Source organism: Dendrobates tinctorius, unplaced genomic scaffold (genome assembly GCF_039654945.1).
Source record: "Dendrobates tinctorius isolate UK_male_01 unplaced genomic scaffold, ASM3965494v1 ptg000022l, whole genome shotgun sequence".
Lineage (NCBI taxonomy): Eukaryota > Metazoa > Chordata > Amphibia > Anura > Dendrobatidae > Dendrobates > Dendrobates tinctorius.
In genome coordinates this window covers 88,415,638-88,440,768 of record NW_027361690.1, presented here as the reverse complement: position 1 = coordinate 88,440,768, position 25,131 = coordinate 88,415,638, and the positions used below count along the sequence as shown (strand labels likewise).

At 46.8% G+C, this 25,131-nt stretch overlaps 1 protein-coding gene across 5 annotated transcripts in view; it reads left to right on the top strand.

Moving 5' to 3' along the window:
- The window catches only part of LOC141084268 (immunoglobulin superfamily DCC subclass member 4-like), a 200,943-nt gene that overhangs the window by 160,670 nt on the left and 15,142 nt on the right, over positions 1–25,131 (top strand). For all 5 annotated transcript variants that reach the window (XM_073568866.1, XM_073568865.1, XM_073568869.1 and 2 more), the window contains 5 exons: positions 8,269–8,376; positions 9,137–9,317; positions 9,405–9,532; positions 13,941–14,111; positions 15,981–16,118. In XM_073568866.1, coding sequence (XP_073424967.1) covers positions 8,269–8,376; positions 9,137–9,317; positions 9,405–9,532; positions 13,941–14,111; positions 15,981–16,118 — 726 coding nt within the window. The remainder of the gene's footprint in view (positions 1–8,268; positions 8,377–9,136; positions 9,318–9,404; positions 9,533–13,940; positions 14,112–15,980; positions 16,119–25,131) is intronic.

Sequence of the window (25,131 nt, the reverse complement as noted above, 5' to 3'; positions counted from 1 at the left end):
GTAGCCGTTCTGGATAAGTTGCCCTTGGGAGCTTCTGCGGGACCTAGCACGTCCCAGGACGTCCCATCTGAGCCAGCCAGTGTCAGTCGCAAGAGACCCAGGCAGGATCTCCAGGCGGAGTCCTCTCCTCGCCCTACCTCACCCCATACTCCCCAGCAGTCTCCCTCTCGGGCCTCCTCTCCCGAGTCAGGTGAAGCGCTTTCGGAATCTGAAGGGGTCTTAGAGCTGGATTCGGATCAGGATGTGAACATGAAGGTTACGGTGCAGAACCTCATTGCCGCGATTTACCATACCTTCGACATCACTGACGCCCCTGCGAAATCCTCAGATCAGGAGGTTTCGTTCAGACGGGCGGAAACACCTTCCAGGGTGTTTCCCTTTCATTCCGAGTTTGGGAAGATTTTTACCAAGGAAAGGGAAGATCCGACTAGACGCTTTCAAAGAGGAAAGCGTCTCGGCGTGCTGTATCCATTTGCTAAAGAGCTCACGGACAACTGGGCCGCTTCTCCTTCAGTGGACCCTCCCGTATCCGGACTCTCTAATAATACTGTTCTTCCGCTGTCGGGTGTAGCGTCTCTAAAAGATTCTAATGACAGAATCATAGAATCCCTAGCAAAGTCTGCCTTCGAGGCGGCATCTGTGGCGGTATGTCCAGTCTTTGCTTCATCTTGGGCAGCAAAGGCTATATCCGCTTGGGCAGAGGACCTTCGGCAGGGCATTCTGGATAAGGCAAAACCGGAGCATTTGGCCGATCTCGCCAATCAGATTTCCCATGCGGGGGATTATCTGCTTTCTGCTTCCTTGGATGCCGCATCTTGCGCGGTTCAGGCGTCAAGCAACATCGTGGCAATCCGACGTACAATTTGGCTCAAGGCCTGGCAGGCGGACTTGTCCTCTAAAAGGTCTGACTAATCTGCCTTTTCAAGGAGTGCGTCTCTTTGGGTCCCAATTGGACCAGATTATTAAGGACGCTACCGGAGGTACGAGTTCTCTTCTCCCCCAATCCAAGTCTCGCAGACCTCCTCCAAGGCGTCAGTTCCGTCCCTTTCGGTCTTTCCGCCGTTTCAATGCGGCGGAAAACCCTTCCAACCAGCAAAGGCCACAAGCACGTCAGGAAAGAAAGAAGGTCTCCTTCAGGCTCACTCCGTCCTGGCGATCCCACTCTTCCCAGGGAAGACCACCCAGATCTAGATCTGGACGGTCTACGTCCGCATGACTATCATCGGTCTTCCGTGGGTCCCTTCCAATTGGGAGGTCGACTTCTTTTCTTCAGCGACGTCTGGTTCGCCTCAGTAGAGGACTCTTGGGTCAGAGAGGTTGTATCGACAGGATACAAAATAGAGTTTGTTTCTCTTCCACGGGATCGCTTCTTCCAATCCCGTCCGCCACGGGATCCTGCCTTGATCCCGGGGTTCGGTTCGGCCATCGCCTCTCTCCTCAGCTCCGGGGTAATTGTGCCAGTTCCCGAATCGGAACGATTCACAGGGTTTTATTTAAACCTGTTTGTGGTGCCGAAAAAGGACGGGGCGGTTCGACCCATCTTGGATCTCAAGTTACTCAACAAGAGAGTTCGCCTCCGCCACTTCCGGATGGAGTCGGTTCGCTCGGTGATTGCCTCCATGGAGGAGCAGGAATTCATGTGTTCCATAGACATCCAAGATGCCTATCTACACGTGCCCATATTTCCCGGACATCCGAAGTTCCTGTGGTTTGCGATTCACCACGAACATTATCAGTTCGTCGCGCTCCCTTTCGGGCTCGCCACCGCTCCCAGGGTCTTCACGAAGATTATGGCGGCGTTGATGGCCTTGTTGAGGATCAGAGGTCTTGTTCTTTTTCCGTATCTCGACGATATTCTGATCAAGGCTCCCTCCTTTCATCAGGCCCGCCTAAGTGTGGCGATCGTTCTAGACACCCTGTCCAGTTTTGGGTGGATCGTCAACCGGAAAAGTCCTGTCTGATCCCTACTCAACGCCTTGTGTTTCTGGGCCTTCTTTTCGACACTCGTCAGTCAAGGGTATTTCTCCCACAAGACTAGATTCTTTCCCTGCAGCAGGGCATCCGATCACTACAGATCGCACGGTTTTCATCTCTCAGGACAGCCATGAGGACTCTGGGGAAGATGGTGGCAGCAATAGAGGCAGTTCCCTTTGCCCAGTGTTCACGCCAGGCCCCTCCAGCAGGCCATTTTGTCCAGGTGGAACAGGTCGGCTCTGTCTCTGGATCGTCCGGTTCGTCTTTCATGCCGGATCAAGCGGTCTCTCAACTGATGGTTGACGTCTCCCCTCATTCTCTCGGGGCTGTCCTTTCTTCCCAGATTGTCACAACGGACTCCAGCCTCATCGGCTGGGGTGCAGTGTTCCGCAATCACACTGTTCAGGGTCGATGGTCGACTCAGGAATCAGCTCTGCAGATCAATGTCCTAGAGATACGAGCGATCCTTCTGGCTCTCGTCCACTGGGAACGGCGCCTCAAGGGCCTGCCTGTCAGGATTCAAACAGACAATGCCACAGCGGTGGCGTATATCAACCGACAAGGGGGGACACGGAGTGTCTCAGCCCTGGCGGAAGTGTCCAGAATTCTTCAATGGGCAGAGACCTTTGTTCCAACAATTTCCGCGGTTCACATTCCCGGCGTGGACAACTGGGCCGCCGATTTTCTAAGCTGCGAGGGTCTCGCGGCAGGGGAATGGTCCCTACATCCGGAGGTGTTTCATCTGCTCTGCCGTCGGTGGGGAACCCCGGACGTAGACCTCATGGCGTCTCTCCTCAAAAGGAAGGTACCACAATTCGTGTCCAGGTCTCGGGACCCCCTGGCAGGGGGCGCCGACGCTCTGGCCGTTTCTTGGTCACTGTTCGAGCTCCCCTACCTGTTCCCTCCCTTGCCTCTTCTTCCCAAGCTGTTGAAGAAAATCAAGGCAGAAGGGATTCCAGTCGTCCTCATCGCCCCGAATTGGCCCAGAAGGTCTTGCTTCGCGGACATTGTCAACCTTCTCGCGGACGCCCCCTGGAAGCTTCCCGACAGGGCAGATCTGCTGTCGCAAGGCCCGATTTGCCACCCCAATTCTCGGTCGCTCAATTTAACGGCGTGGCTGTTGAGACCGAGGTTTTGAAACGGGCAGGATTCTCTGATCGAGTGATTCATACCATGATCCGCGCCAGAAAGCCTTCCTCTTCCAAGATCTATTACCGTACTTGGAAAGCCTATTTCTCCTGGTGTGAGGCCAATGACATTGCGGCCATGGTTTTTTCGCTTCCTTCTGTTCTGGCGTTTCTTCAGACAGGGCTGGATGCGGGGCTTGCTCTCAGTTCCTTAAGGGTCAAGTTTCGGCACTGTCCATTTTATTTCAGAAGACGCTGGCCTCCCGGCCCCAGGTCAAAACCTTTCTTCAGGGTGTGGCTCACACGGTTCCTCCGTACCGAGCGCCCGTGAATCCTTGGGATCTTAATTTCGTTCTTGGGGTTCTGCAAGGTCCTCCTTTTGAACCTCTCAGGGATGTTTCCCTGCCCTCCTTTCTTGGAAGGTGGCCTTTCTGGTGGCCATTACTTCCATCCGTCGGGTGTCGGAATTAGCGGCCCTTTCTTGCCGCTCTCCCTTCTTGGTACTTCATCAGGACAAGGTAGTTCTGCGGCCTCCGCCCTCTTTCCTTCCGAAGGTGGTATCTTCGTTTCACCTCAATGAGGACATTGTTCTGCCATCCTTCTGCCCGAGCCCAGCTCATCCTCGGGAGCGATCCTTGAACAAGCTGGACCTGGTCAGGGCATTGAGAGTCTATCTAGCCAGGACATCTTCCTTGCGGAAGTCAGACTCTCTGTTTATCATTCCAGACGGTGCAAGGAAAGGTCACCCAGCCTCAAAGGCCACTATTGCTCGCTGGATCAGATCGGCAATTTTGGAGGCATACCGGGTCAAGCATCGTGCAGCTCCTTCAGGGATCAGAGCGCACTCTACCCGGGCGGTGGGTGCCTCCTGGGCAGTGCGCCACAGAGCTTCCGCGCTGCAGCTTTGCAAAGCTGCAACGTGGTCTTCGGTTCACACTTTTGTGAAATTCTACAGGGTCCACACCTATGCTTCGGCGGACGCCAGCCTAGGTAGAAGGATTCTGCAGGCCGCGGTGGTGAGTCCACTGGCCTGATGGAAGTTTGTTTCCCACCCCAGGGACTGCTTTGGGACGTCCCATGGTCTCTGTGTCCCCCAATAAGGCGAACGAGAAAACAGGATTTTTTGGGTTGCTTACCGTAAAATCTGTTTCTCGGAGCCTTCATTGGGGGACACAGCACCCTCCCATGTTCTACAACTCCTGTTCTTATGTTTGTCGATTGGTTACAGTTGAGTTGTTCGTTCTGTTTTCAATCTATTCCGTTACTTCTCCTACTGCTTTCTCACTAACTGAGGAATTTCCTGCCGGTCGGTGGGGTGTATACGGCGGAGGAGGAGCTAACTTTTTTGTGCATAGTGTCAGCCTCCTAGTGGCAGCAGCATACACCCATGGTCTCTGTGTCCCCCAATGAAGGCTCCGAGAAACAGATTTTACGGTAAGCAACCCAAAAAATCCTGTTTTTCAACTCACATCTTTCATATGGGGGGAAAACTATACCCAAACTCAAGTTATCCACCCTGCAAAGACCTAAGCAGGGGGGTGGGGCAGCATTGCCGCATTTTTTTCTATATTATCTAGCTGGGCAGGTTAAAGCACTGAGTAAATGGATGCCTGACAACTACCTACCTAACTCTGAAAGTCATTTGATTCATGCTGCACGGATTGACTGCCCACTGGGTTTCCTGGAATCAGATAAAACTAGTGTCCCTCGTTTATTGCCCCTACTTCGACTAGCATGATCAGTTTGGAAACAAATTAAAAAAGTTATTAGATTTGACGGCATCATAGCTGAAATGTCCCTATGGAACAACAATTATTTTCCAGTGCTGCTAAACCACCCATCTATTGACTTCTGGATTCTATATGACGTCTCCTCGGTGGGCGATTTGTATGACCGTAGTATCCTGATGTCCTTTGAGCAAATTCAGGCTAAATATAGTATCCCGAAATCCCAATTTTTTGTTACCTCCAGCTAAGATCAGCCTTCCAGTCACATGTGCGATGTATGGGTGTAGGCCGGGCTATCTCGTCTCTACCTTTGATAGGAATCCTTAACTCACAGGGTCCCCAGGGCCTTATCTCCTCCTTATATACATACATGCTATCAGTAGGAGCTGACTCTGCTATGAGATCAATTAGGGGGAAGTGGGAAAGGCTCATCCCCGATGTGCAAGAAGAGGAATGGGAAGAGATTCTAGAATCTCCGATTGGGGTGTCTCCATCTATTAATAGGATGACTCAGTTATATATAATACTAGCTGAAGAGCCCGGCGTTGCCTGGGCATAGTAACCAACTGTGGTTAGTTATAACAAATTATAATGATTATATTGCACATAAAAACATTTCACATCATATATTCAACACTACAGATTTGCAACACAAATTAACTAAACGATTACCCAAGTATTGATAGTATTTTATTTTCAACTCATTCAAGAGCCTTTTGATAAACAACATTTTTGGTTTTTCCTTTCGCTGCAAAGATGAACAGATTTTTGGCAGTTCCAACTCTTGAACAGATCACGTATAGTTGACCATAAGAAAAGCATGGAGATTGCAAATCGATCCCTACTACTTTCAAGGACTATCACTGAGCCTTGTTAATGGACATTGCAAATAGCATTTGAACTGGAAACTGGAGGCGTTTAAAATCAAAAAACATATCAGATGGAATGAGTGGAATTCTTGGAATGAAATGTCCTCTCCTTTGTCACATCCTGTTCCTGAGCTGTGTATCTAACCCTATCCTGTGTGATAATGTCTGCTGAGCTGTATACCTAATCCTCTCCTGTGTGATACTTTCTGCTGAGCTGTATACCTAATCCTCTCCTGTGTGATACTTTCTGCTGAGCTGTGTATCTAATCCTATCGTGTGTTACTGACTGCTCAGCCGTGTATCTAATCCTATCATATGTGTTACTGACTGCTCAGCCGTGTATCTAATCCTATCTTGTGTGATTCTGACTGCTGAGCCGTGTATCTAATCTAATCCTATCCTGTGTGATACTGACTGCTGAGCCATGTATCTAATCCTATTCTGTGTGGTACTGTCTGCTGAGCCGTGTATCTAATCCTGTCCTGTGTGTTACTGCCTGCTGAGCTGTGTATCTAATCCTATCCTGTGTGATACTGACTGCTGAGCTGTGTATCTAATCCTATCCTGTGTGATACTGACTAATAATCTAATCCTATCCTGTGTGATACTGGGCTCCCCCTGCAGTCTGTGTCAGAGGGTGGTCTGTGTTGGCACGGTAATAAATTGTGTTATTTCCAGCTTTACAGAAGGACGATAACACCATAGAAATGATAAGAATAATAGGCCAAATTGTTTGGTGAATTGGAACGCGCAGGGTTAAAATTTCGCCTCACAACATAGCCTATGACGCTCTCGGGGTCCAGACGTATGACTGTGCAAAATTTTGTGGCTGTAGCTGCGACGGTGCAGATGCCAATCCCGGACATACATACATACATACACACACACACACACACACACACATTGAGCTTTATATATTAGATATCAATCATACTTAACTCCGATACGACTCTTTAAGATGGATCGATTCCAGACATCAGAATGTTTGCGATGCCACTTAGCAGATGCAGGTTTTATACATATGATATGGGGATGCCCTATTATCCTTCTCTATTGGAAAGAAGTGACATCTTTGCTGACATCCCTGGTACAAACTCTGGTTCCACTTGATCCACTGGTCTGTTTGTTTTGGGTGTTGGATGATGAAACTTGGGGACATTATGTGGGGATCTTCCTACGGGAGACGTTGTTCATGGCCAGGAAGGTATTGGCGCTCTGTTATTCCGTATGAACGTACACTGTATCAAAATAGAGGGTGCCCGAGAAAATTTGATAAGGTGGATAGGTGGAACTCTTCTCATCTTACTCTACTAATGCGACATCATTGTAAAATGTTAAGTTTTACATTTTGGGGCATCACGTGGGGAATACTACAGTGCATAGTGATAGGTGGCGAGATAGTAGTAGTAGTTGTTGTAGTGTAGGGAACTCTTATGAGCTATATTCTGTTGAGCACGTATAAGAATGAATGATACTCAATGTTCCTTGTTTAATTGTTATTTGGTTTATTGCTTATATAATAACGTAAAACTTGTATAATCTTAGTTTATCGGGGCAGCATGGTGGCTCAGTGGGTTCAAATCCCACCAAGGACAACATCTGCATAGAGTTTGTATGTTCTCCCCGTGTTTGTGTGGGTTTCCTCCGGGTTCTCCGGTTTCCTCCCACATTCTAAAAGACATACTGAGAGGGAATTTAGATTGTGAGCCCCATCGGGGACAGTGATGATAATGTGTGCAAACTGTCCGCAGCGCTATATAAAAATAAAGATTATTATTATGCAACATTTATTGTACTCTTGCAAATGCTCTGTAAGATATACAAACGTGTACATTTTGTATTATGTTTAATAATATATACAAGTGTGTACATTTTGTTCTATGTTTAATAAACAAATTTTTTTAAAAACCAGGACATTAAATGACTGTCTATTAGCTTCAGTGTAGCTGATTGGCAGTCATTTAATGTCCACGGTAGAGGTCTAAATCTAGCATAATAAATTCAGTAATCTAAAATTTACCATTATGCTTCCTGCTGTCTGCTAACCTAGGATTTATCATTATGTTTCCTACTGTCTGGTAATCTAGAATTTACCATCATGTTTCCTACTGTCTGGTAATCTGGAATTTACCATCATATTTCATGCTCTCTGGTAATCTAGAATTTACTATCATGTTTCCTGCTCTCTGGTAATCTAGAATGCTACATGCTCATACACTGTATTCACCAAGGTTCACCTTTGATAAATGGGTTCTCCTACTATAGTAAGTGATGGTATATCGCTAATATATAGCATCGATCAGTGGGGGTCCTATTTCTGGCTTCCTCACAGTGGACCTCTACACAACAATGCTCTTGTCCCCCTTGGGAAAGTATCTAAAACTCCATCCCATCCACTGTGGGTCATGTGCATGGTTGTGCTGGAGAAAAGCTGAAGGTATCTCAGTCTTCTCAATTTTGGGAACAGCACAGGCCCAGAGGTTGCACCCCAACCAGCGATAATGTTATGGTGTATCCTGCACAATGTTTCCTGTGTTTTATAAGTATCTTTTGCTCCTATTTTCCTATCAGTACCTGGTCAGCTATATCAAGTCAAACTGGTGACATACAATAAGAAGCAGGAGGTGCAGACAGCCATGTGGGAGGGAAGAACCAGACAGATTCTGTCCGCATCACCAGGTAAGGATCGTCAAACCAATATCTCTCATTTTACGGCTTGAGTGAAAAAATAATGACAGTTTTAAAGAGGGTCTGCTCAAAAAATGAGTTAAATACCTTGTAAAAATCAGTGAGTTTGCCGGATTTTGTAGCTTTTTTCCATTTTGTACTGTGTCGCTCCATTGCACAGATATTCACATTTGTTGCTTTGCTTTTTGGAGCACACTATGTGAAATCTCTGCTTTGCAGTCCAACTGGGCGTTTCTTTTGAGGAGAGTGCACTTTAATTCTTCCCCTCCTAGATGCTGTTAATCACAGCTCAGCTGCTTCTTTAGACACTTCGAGTCTTAGACGCTACTGAATGGTAGAGTCTTGGAGGGAGGATTGAAAGCGCATGCAGCCAGAGAAGACTGAAGAAACACCCAGTTGGTCTGCAAACAAAGATTTATAGAGTGAGCCACTAAGGAGACAAATGTGAATGTCTTTGCAATGGAGTGACGCAGCGCAAAACAGAAAAAAGCTTCAGAATTGGGATTTTACAAGACATTTATTACATATCCTCCTTTGTATTCCTTCTCTGCTTGGATGTGGTGGCTGGCACGTCATCAGAGATGACAAGAGTAGAGCGATCATAGACCTTTCTTAGTCAGACCTCACACTCGTCTTTGCTCCCAGTAGTTAGTAGCTGGGGTATTTTATTTACAGTGTTCTTTGGTTCATTAAATTCAGTATAATCAGTATGTACCTTGCATCTAAACAAAATGTCCCATTTATTCTGAAGATCTCATAGACCAGAAGATCCCACCCTTGCCTCCCAGCCATATTCAAGTGACGCCAAACAGCTCTACATCTATGTTGATGAGATGGAGGAAACCCTTAATAAGTAGCAAAATTGTGAAATATACTGTACGATGTGGACCTTGGGGGGCTAAGAATGCATCTATGTTCAGCTATCATCACAGGTAACCAGGAGCTTATGTGCCCCCTGTTATGTCCTCTATACAAGTCGGATCCTGGAGATCTGTAACCTGCATGCTGTCTGTTCACAGTGCTCTAGAAGAGATTCTGATCAACGGATTGAAACCATACACCAGGTACGAGTTTGCCGTTCAGTCCAGTGGAGCCGGAGTTGACGGGCCTTATAGTAATATTGTGGAAAAGATGACCCTTCCAGATAGTGAGTAAGAGACAGGATCTGCTTAGTGGTCGCATACGTGCTGGTGCTGTCACTGATATTTGCGTACAGCCCGATACAAGTGACATTTATTTCCACACATTTACAACAGCTATTATGAACATAGAGGTTTTCTGGGACTGAGAGACACTATGGGCTGCATTTATCAATTATTTTGCGCTTGTTACTGGTGTAAACCAGGCAAAAAAAAAATCAATGATTTTTGCACCATGTATACAAAATTTTACAAAATTGGTGTGGCGTACCAAGAAGAGTCAACTTTACGTATGACTCAAGTTTGGTAACAATGAAAGAAATGGTATATATTCACCTTCCAATCCCCTGTCAACTTTTCATCCAATTGGTCTTTTCCTCTGTTGGTCTCTTCTCCTTGTCTTCCAGTATGGTAAGCATTTGACTGTGGCAGCCAATAGGTAGGCGCAGTGATTGGCTACCAGTGTCATGTGTTAATTGTACAAGGAAAAGTAGAGGAGACAGGCAGGGGACACCGCCAACGGGTTGGAGGAGTGGTAGGTGATCATAGATGAATATATACTACTAGATGGAGGCCCAATGCTATCGCATCGGAAGGGCGGTAATGTCACGATGGGGGCAGGCTTTGCATCGTTGAGAATCTCTCCCCCCCATGTGCTCACCCACCTATCCACACTCTCTTTCTGTGTCTGACTTTATACAGAACAGACCACAGCACCTGGGCAGGGGAGGAAGCAAAAGACAATACTGACATTGCAGAAGGAGATCGCAGAGGATACATTTTGTGAGGTAAAATATTGTTTTAAAAACTGTCAGTGAAATATTTTACCTCACAAAATGAATCCTCTGTGATCCCCTGCTGTAGTGTCAGTATTGTCTTTTGTTTCCTCCCCTGCCCTGGAGATGTGGTATGCTCCGTACACAGTCAGACTGTCATGGTTTGTGTGTAAAGCTACTGGCTTGTGCGTCAGGGGTTAATGCTGTTGGCCTCTCTCTGGCTATGGGAGGATTGTAAATAGCCTCTTTTGGGCTTTGTTCCTTGTCAGTTATACTTCTGCCCTCGGTTGAGTTAGTTGACCCCTGTGTGCTTGTGCCTTGTGCATGCTTTTCGTATGAACTCCTGTTTCTGACCGGGTCTGTTTCCCCATTTGGCATTTGTCTGTTGATTCGGTACTGTCTGTTTGCTTGCCTGGTTTCTGACTCCTCCTCTGCCTTGACTGCCCGTTTTGTCTGTTCCCCTGTCTGTTCCCCTGGTACTTCTGTCGCCCTCTACGGTTTCTGACACTTGGCTTGTACCTGACCTCAATTCTGTATCTTGCTCTTGTACCTTGCTGCCCTTCCAGTATTAACCTTGGCTCTCCTGACCTCTCTTCTGTCCTGCCGGTCCCCACCGCTATCTCCTTCGGAAGTGCGGTGGCTGGTTCCGCCCCGGTCCTTCCCTCTGCGGTCACGTGCCACAGGTCCTGCACGCCGGCTTGTTTTGCACTCAGCTGGACACGTGAACTGACCGGAGTGCTATCAGTCGGTGTTCCTGATACAAACACAGACAATTTTTAAAATGAACTTTCGTTTGTGGGAAAACCCCTTTAATGTGGCCGGCTTCCTCTGCCTGTAGACACGTTGCGCATATGCCGCCGGGATCAGCCGAATGATTCACTGCGCCTGTGCGGAATTTGCGCAGGCGCAGTAAATCAGACCGCCGCCATCTTTGTGCAGACAGATAGCGGTGGTCACATTAAAAGTGTGCATGCGCTCCTCCTGTACAAAGATAGCGGCAGTCAGTGAATCATTCGGCTGATCCCGATGGCGGCGTGTTCTCGACGGTGTTCCGCTGTTGGTACCAGGCAAGAGGCTTCATATGGCGTATACAGTGTGTGTGTGTGTGTGTGTGTACGGCGTATATAGTGTGTGTGTGTGTATGTACGGCGTATACAGTGTGTGTGTGTGGTGAGTACGGCGTATACAGTGTGTGTGTGTATGTGGTACGACGGTGTTCTGATGGTGGTGCCGCGGAAGAGGCTGGTACCACCAGCAGTTTCCATATTGAGACACCCATCACTTGGGTGTCCCAATATGGCGGTCGTCAAACTTCCGCTACTTGGAATTCTGGGATCCGGACACATCTGCACGGAACAGGAAGTGAAGACATTACAAGATAATTATATTACTAGACTAGCTGAAGAGCCCGGCGTTGCCTGGGCATAGTAACCAACTGTGGTTAGTTATAACAAATTATAATGATTATATTGCACATAAAAACCGTGCATCTAATCCTATCCTGTGTGATACTGACTGCTGAGCCGTGTATCTAATCCTATTCTGTGTGATACTGTCTGCTGAGCCGTGTATCTAATACTATTGTGTGTGATACTGTGTGCTGAGCTGCGTATCTAATCCTATCCTGTGTGATACTGTCTGTTGAGCCGTGTATCTATTCCTATCCTGTGTGATACTGACTGCTGAGCTGTGTATCTAATCCTATCATGTGTGATACTGACTGCTGAGCTGTGTATCTAATCCTATTCTGTGTGATACTGGGCTCCCTCTGCAGTCTGTGTCAGAGGGTGGTCTGTGTTGGCACGGTAATAAATTGTGTTATTTCCAGCTTTACAGAAGGACGATAACACCATAGAAATAAGAATAATAGGCCTCAGTTACCACAACTGTCTACAAAGAAAACTGTTGCTGATAGCAACCAATCACAGCTCATTTTTCATCTTTTAAACAGCTCTGGGACAGCGTGGCGAGTTTTGAGTGGCGACTTTTGTGTTTCGACTTTTATGTGGCGAGGTTGGTGTATGTGTGGTGAAATGTGTGCTGAGGGTGGAATATGTGTTGAAGCACGTGGTAGTGTGTGGCGCATTTTGTGTGTGTGTTCATATTCCCGTGTGTGGTGAGTATCCCATGTCAGGGCCCCACCTTAGCAACTGTACGGTACGGTATATAATCTTTGGCGCCATCGCTCTCATTCTTTAAGTCCCCCTTGTTCACATCTGGCAGCTGTCAATTTGCCTCCAACACTTTTCCTTTCACTTTTTCCCCATTATGTAGATAGGGGCAAAATTGTTTGGTGAATTGGAACGCGCAGGGTTAAAATTTCGCCTCACAACATAGCCTATGACGCTCCCGGGGTCCAGACGTGTGACTGTGCAAAATGTTGTGGCTGTAGCTGCGACGGTGCGGATGCCAATCCCGGACATACACACATACATACATACATACACACACACACATTGAGCTTTATATATTAGATTTGTTATTTTTTTAACACACTGGTGCCATATGTAAAGTTTAAGAAAGGGGTTGAAAACACCTTTAAGCTTAAAGGGGTTTTCCTATGAACAAAGTACATATTAATTAATAGATCTTGGAATGAAAATAACTTCCACAATTGGATGTGTTAGAAAATTGTCCCTGTGCTGAGATAATCTTATAAATGTACCTCTGCTGTGTATTGTGTAATGGCTGTGTGTGACCGTACAGAGCTGCTCCAGTTCATGGTCTGAACATACCACGTCTCTTGGGCAGGGGAAGAAGCAAAAGTGTATACAGACAGGACAGCAGGGAAATTGCAGCTGATTTTTCTGTGAAAAAAAAAGCTGTTGCTGGCTCTTTTTAAATATGTTTTACCTCACAGAAAGAATCAGCTGTGATCCCTGCTCTCTTGTCTATTCTCTTTTGCTTCCTCCTCTGAGCCGTGGTATGATCCGACCATGTTCTTGTACGGTCAGACACAGCCATTACACAGTACACAGCAGGGGCACATTTATAAGATTATCTCAGCACAGGAACATTTTATTTACACACATTCAATTCAGGAAATTATTATTCCAAGATCTATTAATTAAAATGTACTTTGTGTGAGAACCCCTTTAAAGCCAGAAAATGTTAAAATTGTTTCCATTAATCTATGCCTGCTCATCTGAGTGTGTGTCCTTTAATGAATTTGGCGCATCTTTGGACTGTTCATGTGCCAGAGATGTAGGTCACCACTAGTAGCTGATCTAGTTTCCAGCTACAATGTTCATGTACTGTTTTGTCGTGTGAGGATTGGCATGCTGAGACTTGTAGTGATCCTCAGTGTGTCAGACCCATGGGTGCGGAGTACATACTGCACATAGGGTGCTGTAGACTGCGGGCTCGTGCATATGTCTAGCACAGTGTTCTATGTTATACTTTTTGACTTTAACAGCAATCCTTAATCGTAACTTAATTGCAGCCAATATTTTCTATACAGCTATTGTTATAGCCATAGTCATACACAGCATTTGTCACTATAAAACCCTTTAAATAATCTGTGATTTTAGCACATCCATTCCACTCACAATTCTGTGTGTCTGATATTGAAAGGTGATTTATGATCATTTATGGTATCATTGCCATCTTTTACGTCTCTTCCCCTGTGATTCTTACTAAGGGCCATCCTCGGCTCCCACTGACCTGGTCCTGCAGCCACTGTCACAGTTTTCCATTCAGGTGCACTGGCGCCCCCCAGTGGAATCAAATGGAATAATCATGCAGTATCTTATACTGTACACTGCCAATAAAAGCCACCCGGATGAAATGTGGACCGTTTTAACCAGGGAAGGTGAGTGTACAGTGCACATGCTTACATGGCCTGCTTTCTCTGTCTTATTTGTTAATTTCTGTGTGGTTTTTATGCTGTCATATTAGCATCAGACCAAAACTGCAAGTTACACAGGACCACCCCTGCTCAACTCTGCACCAATGAATACGTTGATGTGACAGCTTAAGTCCATATGTAATTTGTGAAGATCTCTTCTGATCGATTTTTTTTTAGGGACTTTGTTGACTTAGGAATAGTTTGTTTAAGAATCTCCTCTATGGCCGGCATTTTTTCTAGGGCTTGGAGAGCCTTTTCATTAGATATGTGTATAAGGCCTCATCAGTGAGTCATGTATGTATTTTATCTGTGATTTTCACTGTTAGACCACGTACGTGCCCATTGTACACCAATTGGCACACAGAAAAATCATAGTGACATGTCTGTAATTAATCCGACCGACTCAGAGATGAAATGTATCCATGAATCAGAGTGTAATCTGTGATTAACATTGTAATGAGTAGGAAAAGCTTTGTCATTTAGTTACTTATTTATTTTTTTATCATTGAAAATCACTTATTAATCACTGGCGGTAAAAACTGACATAGAAAAAAACACTGATGGCTCTCGGATCCAAAACACTGGTGAAGAACGCTAAATGAGGCCTAAAGGAGGTGTTTTGGATAAATCAGCCAAAACTGCCAAAATTCACTATACAGTATATAACTATAGAGAAAACTGTGAATAAATATTACTACCGCTATTACAGTTTATGAAAAACACACAGAGCTAAGTTCCCATAATGAGTATTTGCCAAGTTTCAGGTTAATAGCGATTTTTACTTTGAGCTTTTTACTCTTCTTTTTATATATGTGTTTTTGACGCTGCGTTTTGGTCTCTTTTTAGTGTATCATGTCTTAAATAAAGCTGCTTTCTTTTTGCTTTTTCCTGGTATTTGGCTTTGACAAAACTTTATTGACACAGTCGTGAATGGTATACATGCGTTCTTAGTGCGTTTCCACCTCAGAAAATCACAATAACGCGCATGCATGTGGTTTTTCCGCATCTAATGCCAGTCTATGGGGATAATCTGCTCATAAAACGCAGCATACCCACAAGGGGAATTGCAATGCTGCGGTCTGGAGAGACGCGCCGCGACACCTGTCAGTGACCTCAAGTGATCCACTGGTGTCTGTGGACGCATGGTGGAAATGGAATTTCTAGAAATCCCACCCACTATGCTGCCACATCTGGCTGCTGCGGGTTTGACGTTGCATAAATACGTAGCGTCAAACCCACAGCAATTACTGATCGTTGGCACCTACCCTTAGAGGACTAGGTATCTGGTGCCATGTAGTCCTGCTCCATATAACCTTGCCCCCACCACTGATGGCAGCGTATGCACGGGGTACAAAGAACGCTGATATTCAGAGAACTGGTAGATTTGCAGCAGAGAAAATGATCACCTAGCCATTGGATAGGGAATAACTTAATGATTACTCAGTGTTTGACTGCTGGGACCCTTGGGTGTCCGAAACAGGTCTGTAGTCCAGAGCAGAAGTCCACATACTCAACCTCTGCTCCATGCATTGTCTATGGAACTGCCATAAATATACAAGCACCTGTACTTCGCTTTCTCTGGAAGTTCCATAGACAACAAATGGACTGCGCTATTCAAGACTGGGCTCTACAGATCCGTTTCGGACCCCATTCTTGGGAATGCTGGGGGTCCCAGCAATCAGACACTCAGTGTTTTTTGTGATCTCGCAGTGTCAACTTGTGGAACAGACATTTTAGTTTCATGTATACAGTATGGTCATACTCGGGGAGTGTATTGTGGGGGTCTCAGGCCATTTTTGGTGTTAACAAGACAATATGTTTTGTTTTACACAGGAAACATATTCAGTGCAGAAGTGGATGGTTTGCAAAGTGGGACCAAATATTACTTCAAGATGGGAGCCAAGACAGTGTCAGGGTGGGGGCCATATTCCAGTGTAGTAGACGTTGAGACCTTGCCTCCAAGACCCCCAGGTATGTAATATCAGGTTTTGCACTTTCTATTGCCTGTATACATTCACTTGTGTAAAAATATTACACAACTAGACGAGATTACACCTTCCTGTATATGACTGTAAATCACTTTGGTGAGTTTGCTATGACAAGTAAAGCCCCGCATATGTCTCACTATGAAGGGTCATCTGAAGTTACGCCTCGTACACCATAATTTTACAGTGGCAAACAGTAGACATATAACATTTTGTTTAAATTATGTTTTTTATCTTAAACCTATTTTTAAGAATGTAAAAGCAAAATGTACTTTACTCACCCTACCCAGGTTCAGTATGGAGCCTTTGCTGCAGTTCCTAGTTGTATGTTATCAGTGCTGATGTCACATTGACAGCGTAGCGGCCAGCCATTGACCCTAGCAGCCCTGAGTAGCTTGTGCTGTCAGCTCGGGCAGAAACGCCAAGCTCTGTTTTTCGCTGTAGGTAGCCATGTTGATGTGATGTCAGCCCTGCAGACAAAATAGACTCCAGGATCGGCGGCAAAGACTCTGGCCTGAAGCCTTTAGTTTTCCGAAACCATATTACTAAGAAAAAACTCCCCATAATTTTGCATTTTAATTACTGGCTACTAGGCATAATATAAAGGGCCCGTTATACATAGCGATATCGCTAGCAATATCGCTGTAACGTCACTGATTTTGTGATGCAGCAGCGATATTGCTAGCGATATCGCTACATGTGATACTTACCTCCAACCGGCTCCCCTGCTGATTATCGCTGTTCGCGCGAGAATGTCCTGGACCATTTTTCATTGGATGCCGACGAGCAACGCGTGGACGCGGGCGGGAGGACGTCAGGATCGCCGCGTCTGACAGGTAAGTAGCGACCCCCGACCGCTGCTATGTCGCTGGTGAGATCTGCCTGTTTGGCAGCTCACTAGCGACCACTTAGCGATGCACCAGCGATCCTGACAACGATATCGCTGCTGCATCACAAAATCAGTCTACCAATTTCTTATCTGTACAGATGACTTTTTAGCAGTCTTTTCATTACAGACAGGATTAGAGTAGATAACACACATAGATTAAACAGTAGATTACAGTAGACAGCACATGATCTAGCGATCACAAGAGGGCCAGGGGCGGACACTGACAGCTTGTGGCCCCTGTGTAAGAAATGTGTCTGGGCCCGCTTCCTTTTATGGCGACAAAGATATATAGATATATACACACACAGTACAGACCAAAAGTTTGGACACACCTCATTCAAAGAGTTTTCTTTATTTTCATGAATATGAAAATTGTAGATTCACTCTGAAGGCATCAAAACTATGAATTTACACATGTGGAACTATATAATTAACAAAAAAGTGTGAAACAACTGAAAATACTGTATGTCTTATATTCTAGGTTCTTCAAAGTAGCCACCTTTTGCTTTTATTACTGCTTTGCACACTCTTGGCATTCTCTTGATGAGCTTCAAAAGTTAGTCACCGAAATGGTTTTCACTTCACAGGTGTGCCCTGTCAGGTTTAATAAGTGGGATTTCTTGCCTTAGAAATGGGGTTGGGACCATCAATTGTGTTGTGCAGAAAGTCTGGTGGATACACAGCTGATAGTCCTACTGAATAAACTGTTAGAATTTGTATTATGGCAGGAAAAAATCAGCTAAGTAAAGAAAAAGGAGTGTCCATCATTACTTTAAGAAATGAAGGTCAGTCAGTCCGAAAAATTGGGAAAACTTTGAAAGTGTCCCCAAGTGCTGTGGCAAAAACCATCAAACGCTACAAAGAAACTGGCTCACATGAGGACCGCCCCAGGAAAGGAAGACCAAGAGTTATCTCTGCTGCGGAGGATAAGTTCATCCGAGTCACCAGCCTCAGAAATCGCAGGTTAACAGCAGCTCAGATTAGAGACCAGGTCAATGCCACACAGAGTTCTAGCAGCAGACACATCTTTACAACAACTGTTAAGAGGAGACTTTGTGCAGCAGTCCTTCATGGTAAAATAGCTGCTAGGAAACCACTGCTAAGGACAGGCAGCAAGCAGAAGAGACTGGTTTGGGCTAAAGAACACAAGGAATGGATATTAGACCAGTGGAAATCTGTGCTTTGGTCTAATGAGTCCAAATTTGAGATCTTTGGTTCCAACCACCGTGTCTTTGTGCGATGCAGAAAAGGTGAACGGATGGACTCTACATGCTTGGTTCCCACCGTGAAGCATGGAGTAGGAGGTGTGATGGTGTGGGGGTGCTTTGCTGGTGTCACTGTTGGGGATTTATTCAAAATTGAAGGCATACTGAACCAGCATGGCTACCACAGCATCTTGCAGCGGCATGCTATTCCATCCTGTTTGCGTTTAGTTGGACCATCATTTATTTTTCAACAGGACAATGACCCCAAACACACCTCCAGGCTGTGTAAGGGCTATTTGACCAAGAAGGAGAGTGATGGGGTGCTACGCCAGATGACCTGGCCTCCACAGTCACCTGACCTGAACCCAATTGAGATGGTTTGGGGTGAGCTGGACCGCAGAGTGAAGGCAAAAGGGCCAATAAGTGCTAAGCATCTCTGGGAACTCCTTCAAGACTGTTGAAAGACCATTTCTGGTGACTACCTCTTGAAGCTCATCAAGAGAATGCCCAGAGTGTGCAAAGCAGTAATCAAAGCAAAAAGTGGCTACTTTGAAGAACCTAGAATATAAGACATATTTTCAGTTGTTTCACACTTTTTTGTTAATTATATAATTCCACATGTGTTAATTCATAGTTTTGAGGCCTTTAATGTGAATCTACAATTTTCATAGTCATGAAAATAAAGAAAACTCCTTGAATGAATGAGAAGATGTGTCCAAACTTTTGGTACTGTGTGTATGTGTGTGTGTGTGTGTGTGTGTGTGTGTATATATATATATATATATATATATGTATATATGTGTGTGTGTATGTGTGTGTATATATATATATATATAATATAGTGCCCTTTCCGCCACCACCATCATTGCATTCTCCCCACCACCCCCATCATTGTTCTTTCCACCACCTCCATCATTGCTTGTTCCCCCACCACCCCCATCATTGTTCTTTCCACCACCTCCATCATTGCTTTTTCCCCCACCACCCCATCATTGTTCTTTCCACCACCTCCATCATTGCTTTTTCCCCCACCACCCCATCATTGCCCTTTCCACCACCTCCATCATTTCCTTCTCCCTCACCACCCCATTATTGTCCTTTCCACCACCACCATCATTGCATTCTCTCCCACCCGACCAGCCTCATCATTGTCCATTCCACCACCTCCATTATTGCTTTTTCCCCCACCACCCCATCATTGTTCTTTCCACCACCTCCATCATTGCTTTTTTCCCACCACCCCATCATTGCCCTTTCCACCACCTCCATCATTGCTTTCTCCCCTAAGTGAACACAGAAAAATTAAGGAGAGGGAGGACTGGGAGCTTGCATCGCATCCAAAGGAGAACCACTTTGGGCTGAGTTCATTAATCCACAGGTGGGTGCACGAATTCGCTGGTGAGCACAGCTGATGTCCACAAGAAGAAGAAAGTTCATTCAGCACACCGGCATAAATTGTTTGTAGGTACCTATTCACACCTTTTGCATGCAACCACTCATTCCTGCGCATCTATAAATTATTTTTGAGGTGTAAAAAATTCCTTTTGATTCTGACTAACTCTATATATTGTCCGTAGGCACTCATTCACACCTTTCGTATGGAATCATTTATTTCTGCGCAGAAAATCCATTTTCCATTGGAAGATCATTTTGGAGTTATTTAATTACTTTTAGATATATCCATTTATATTATTGTAATTTTTTTATTTATTTTTTTTCCTTGGGAACTTCAATCCTGGAGTGATCTGTATCATTGCAAGGAACCGCTCACTCTTCCTTTCATGCGTTGCCACTTTTTGTAATTAATTGCAAGCTTTGTGATTGGTTTGTAACCTGTATATATTTTTCTATGCATTTTGTTTTTATTTACCTATGACTAAGGGTGCCTTTGTGCACCAGAAACGCGTCAGGTGTGTTTTGCATTTTAATATGGCATATTGGCCTAATAAAGTTTTTTTCATTTATGCCGGTGTGCTGAACGAACTTTCTTCTTCTTGTGGACAGAAAAAATAACTCCTCCTCTGCAGTATACACCCTCTTGCTGGCTGAAATTTCCCCAGTTCTTGCTTAGTGTCTGTAGGAGGCACTTGGGTCTGGCTTCAGACACCACCGTTTTTAGTTTTAATTTTTTATTTAGTTTACGGAGTGAAGGGGGCGACGGACCTTTTTTATGGGGTCCGCTCTCCCTCGAAACATCAACAGGCGAGAACGCGGAGTATACCTCCCCGTACCCTCTCCTGCGACGAAGGGGTCATGCCGAGGCTCATTTAGGGTGACGGTTCCTGCTGGTCCCGGCCTTCCAACAGTAGCAGAAGCAAATGGAGGTTTTCCTTCATGTTTCCTCCTCCGGACCCATCCTGCAGCCCATGGAGGCAAGTGGCAACCTCTCCATCCCCCTCTGTAAAGGAGATCGATTGAGTAATGTACCTTTAAGGACAGAGCAGCTCCTGCTCTGCTATGCCGCCCCCCCGTGAGTACGACAGGGGCTGATCTGGGACGGCTTGTCATGGCTTGTCACGGCACAGTCGTTATGACGACACCACGGGCAGTGGGTCCTGGTCCCTGGGGGGCAGGAGGAGCGCTAATCTGGCGTCCAGCGGCGTTTGCGCTGTGTCCGGCTGCGCCTCTCTTCAGCAGGAGCGCATCGCCGGCGGCCGTCATAAATTGAGGCCCCCGGCTTCTGGCCGCGCTAGGCTGCAGTCCCACAGATCCGCCCACTGCGAGTGGGTACCGCCCACGTTAATGGCGCTTCTCGTTCTGAACGAGAAGCGCCTTCCTATTCTCGGTGGCCATACTTTCTTTACCTTATTACTGCGTGAATAACGCTAACAGGAGCAGAAGCACTGTGGAGAGCTCCTTGGGATTATCAGAGAGCCCGCCGTGGGAATATCGGGACCAGGACCCGGGTAAGCTGCACTGTGCCACAGCAGTGACATTAACCCCTTCTCTGCACATTCACTTTATCTGCTGCCCAGGCTCTGCCTGTAACCCTTTGGGGGCACTATGTCTCAATCTAAAGAAGATAAAAGAGGCACCAAGAAACATACTGCGTTCTTTACCTCTTGTACCACTTGCAAGACTGCCTTGCCCAGTGCCCAAACCAATCCCTTATGCACGGATTGCGATCCGGCTTGTGCTCGAACGCCATCCGCCGCCGCTGCTACTGTGCCCTCTGTATTTATCCTCCTGAGTGGGCTGCGTCATGGTCCGTGGAGTCTCTGACCAAGGCTATAGACTCCCTCCGGGACTCCTCTTTAAGTCAGAACATGTCTTTGCCGCCCGAAGAGGGCTCTGGCGACGGCCGGGAACCGTCCACCAGCTTGGGTCATACTCGCTCAAGGGACGGTCAGGTCTCTAGAAAGCGGACCCATGACGCATCCCCAAGTCACGCTCGCGCTTCAGCATCTGCGAGCTCTGTCTCTAGCTCTCCCTCTCCTAATGTTCGCAGCGAACATGACTCTGAATACGAGTCAATATCTCAGAACCCCCCAAATGACAAAGAAGATTCTGAAGTTGGACGAGAAAAATATTTCCGCTCCGGAACACGTTGTTTCCTTTAAGAAGTCAAAACGTGTGCGCAGGGTAATTGCCAGCCATCCAGAGATTAAAGGGGTTGTCCGGGCTTTTCACATAATCTCAGTACATATCTGGGCTGCAGAATGCTGAGAGTAAGTAATTTACCTTCTGTGGCCAGTTTGCAGGGTTTGCTAGATATCAGCTCTTTCTTGTAAGAAAAACGTCCAGGGGGTGTGTGTTCTGGCATTGAAAAGAGAACTGGTCGTTTCCTCCTACTCTACTAAAAACATGCCCTCTATAGCAACAACCCCACCCTCCATAGCAACAGGCCCTCCCCGACCACATGAACAAGCCCTCTTCACACAGTAACAAATCCTCCCCCTCTACCAGCCCCAGTGCAGAGAGCAGAGCCACCCAGCTGCTCCTCCCCCAGACACAGGCTGAACAGTGTTCTATGGAAAGTGAAACTATTGAGGAGGAAATGACCAGTTTTCATTTCAATGCCAGAACACACCCCCCCGGACGTTTTTCTTACAAGCAAGAGATGATATCTAGCAAACCCTGCAAACAGGCCACAGAAGGTAAATTACTTATTCTCAGCATTCTGCAGCCCAGTTATGCACTGAGATTATGTGAAAAGCCCGGACAACCCCTTTAAGGGCATAGTCCAGAGACATAGGGACCGGCCACATGAACGGTTCTCAGGTCAAAAGCCTATTGAGGCTAAATACCCTTTTGCTCCAGATCTAATGAAGGATTGGTTACAGTCCCCTTCTATGGATCCTCCTGTATCGCGGCTTGCTTCCAAAACGCTTCTATCCGTTTCTGAAGGTTCTGCAGTCAGAAAGTCAGAAACCCCTCTGATCGTCAAATTGACTACCTTGCTCGCTCAATTTTTGAAGCTTCAGGAGCGGCACTCTTTCCATCTTTCTCTGCGACTTGGGTGGCTAAGGCTATGGCCGCTTGGGCAGAGGTGTTAGTTACTGCCATCCAGGATAGCAACCTTCCTCCGTAGGCAGCCAGTGTCGCCAATCAGATAGTTCACGCAGGAGACTTTGTAGTGGATGCTTCTTTAGATGCCGGCAGTTGCCCTGCACAGGCAGCCGCAAATGCAGTCTCCATTAGTAGACCCTATGGCTCTGCGACTGGCGAGCGGATTCCACTTCCAAAAGATCGTTGACTTCTCTGCCTTACCAGACTGGTCGTCTATTTGGAGAGAAACTGGATCAGCTCATTTCTGACGCTACCGGGGGGAAGAGTGGAAGAGTAAATTTCTTCCCCAACAAAGACCCATCCGGCCATTTCGGAATCAACAGCCGACTCGTTTTCGGCCCTTTCCCAACAACTTCAGCTGGTCCTCCACAACCTTGTCTTTTGGATCAGGTCGGTCCCCGTGTGGAGACAAAGGTTCCTAGGTCTCATACAGACCTAACCGCTCTTGGAAACCCAGGCCAAGGGCATCTGGATCTAGGGGAGCCAGGTCCCATAGATCCTCTACCCAATGACTTGCTGTGGTATCCGGTGAACACCGACAAAGTAGGTGGTCGTCTACTTTCGTTCAGTCAGACTTGGCTCGCAGTCGTCCACGACGAGTGGGTCAGAGAGCTGGTGTCCTCCGGATACAAAATAGAGTTTCTTCACCCCCTCCGACACGGTTTTTCCGGTCCTCACCTCCCAAAACAAAGACAACAGCTTTCCTTCGGGCCGTCCATGCGCTGCAAAGGGACAGAGTCATCATTCTGGTCCCTCAAGACGAAAGGTTAAAGGGTTTTTATTCAAACCTTTTTGTGGTTCCAAAGAAGGACGGAACGATGCGGCCCATACTGGACCTCAAGCTGTTAAATCAGTTTGTCAAGGTACGGCGATTCCGAATGGAATCTCTCCGGTCAGTCGTCGCCTCAATGGAAAGAGGAGAGTTTCTAGCATCCATAGACATCAAGGATGCTTACCTGTACATCCCAATTTGTCCATCCCACCAGCAGTTCCTGCGTTTCGCAATTCGCGAGGTACACTTCCAGTTTGTTGCCTTGCCTTTCGATCTTGCCACCGCCCCCAGAGTCTTTACCAAGGTCATGGCGGCTGTTATGGCCATCCTTCATGCTCGGGGAGTGATGGTACTTCCGTATCTGGACGACCTACTGATCAAAGGCCCGTCCCTTCCAGCCTGCGAGGAATCATTAGGCATCACAGTAAATATACTTTCTCGCCTGGGTTGGATGATAAACTTCGAAAAGTCTTCTCCAGCTCAGCAGGTTTCCTTTTTGGGAATGATCTTGGACACTTCCCACGGGTTGGTCATTCTCCCTCCAGAAAATGCCCGATCCTTACAACAGGGAGCGCGGACTCTTTCCCGACCAGTTTCTCACTCCATGCGTTTCAGCATGAGGATTCTTGGAAAGATTGTAGCAGCGATAGAAGCGGTCCCATTTTCACAGTTTCATCTCCGCCCTTTGCAGCATGCGCTGCATGAGGGAACCCGCTCTCCCTACACTGTCGGTTCCTCCTGTCCCTGCGGGTCAGACAGACCCTCAGGTGGTGGACACTGAAATCCTCCCTGAATCAAAGAAAGTCTTTTCTCCCAGTACGATGGCTGGTGGTGACCACCGACGCCAGTCTTCTTGGCTGGGGTGCGGTTTTTCACCATCACACGGCACAGGATCGTTGGTCCATTCGAGAGTCACGTCTCTCCATCAACATCTTGGAGATACGAGCGATCAGACTAGCCCTACTGAGTTTCCACCATCTCCTCGCAGGTCACCCCATCAGGATTCAATCTGACAACGCCACGGCTGTGGCGTATATCAACTGTCAGGGGGGTACCCGGAGCAGGATGGCCATACACAAAGTCACATCCTCCATTGGGCCGAGATCAACCATTCGCCCATCTCGGCGATCCACATCCCAGGGACAGAAAATTGGGCGACGGATTTTCTCAGGCGCCAGGGCCTCGCCTCAGGAGAGTGGTCTCTTCATCCGGAAGTTTTTCAGCAGATTTGCCACTGCTTGGGGACTCCAGATGTGGATCTCATGGCGTCAAGACTAAACAACAAAGTTCCTCGATTCATTGCTCGTTCACGCGATCCATGCGCCATCGGAGCAGACGCCCTAGTTCTGCCGTGGCACCGGTTTCGACTCCCGTACATTCTTCCCCCTCTTCCCTTGCTTCCAAGGGTCATCAAGAAAATTAGAACAGAGGGGGTACCAGTGATCCTAGTCGCGCCGGATTGGCCGCGCCGGGCAAGGTATGCAGAACTAGTCCAACTTATGTCCGACGTTCCCTGGCGACTTCCAGATCGCATAGATCTACTCTCACAGGGCCCGATTTACCCCCAGAACTCCGGGGCCCTGTCTTTGACGGCGTGGCCGTTGAATCCTGGATTTTGTCACAA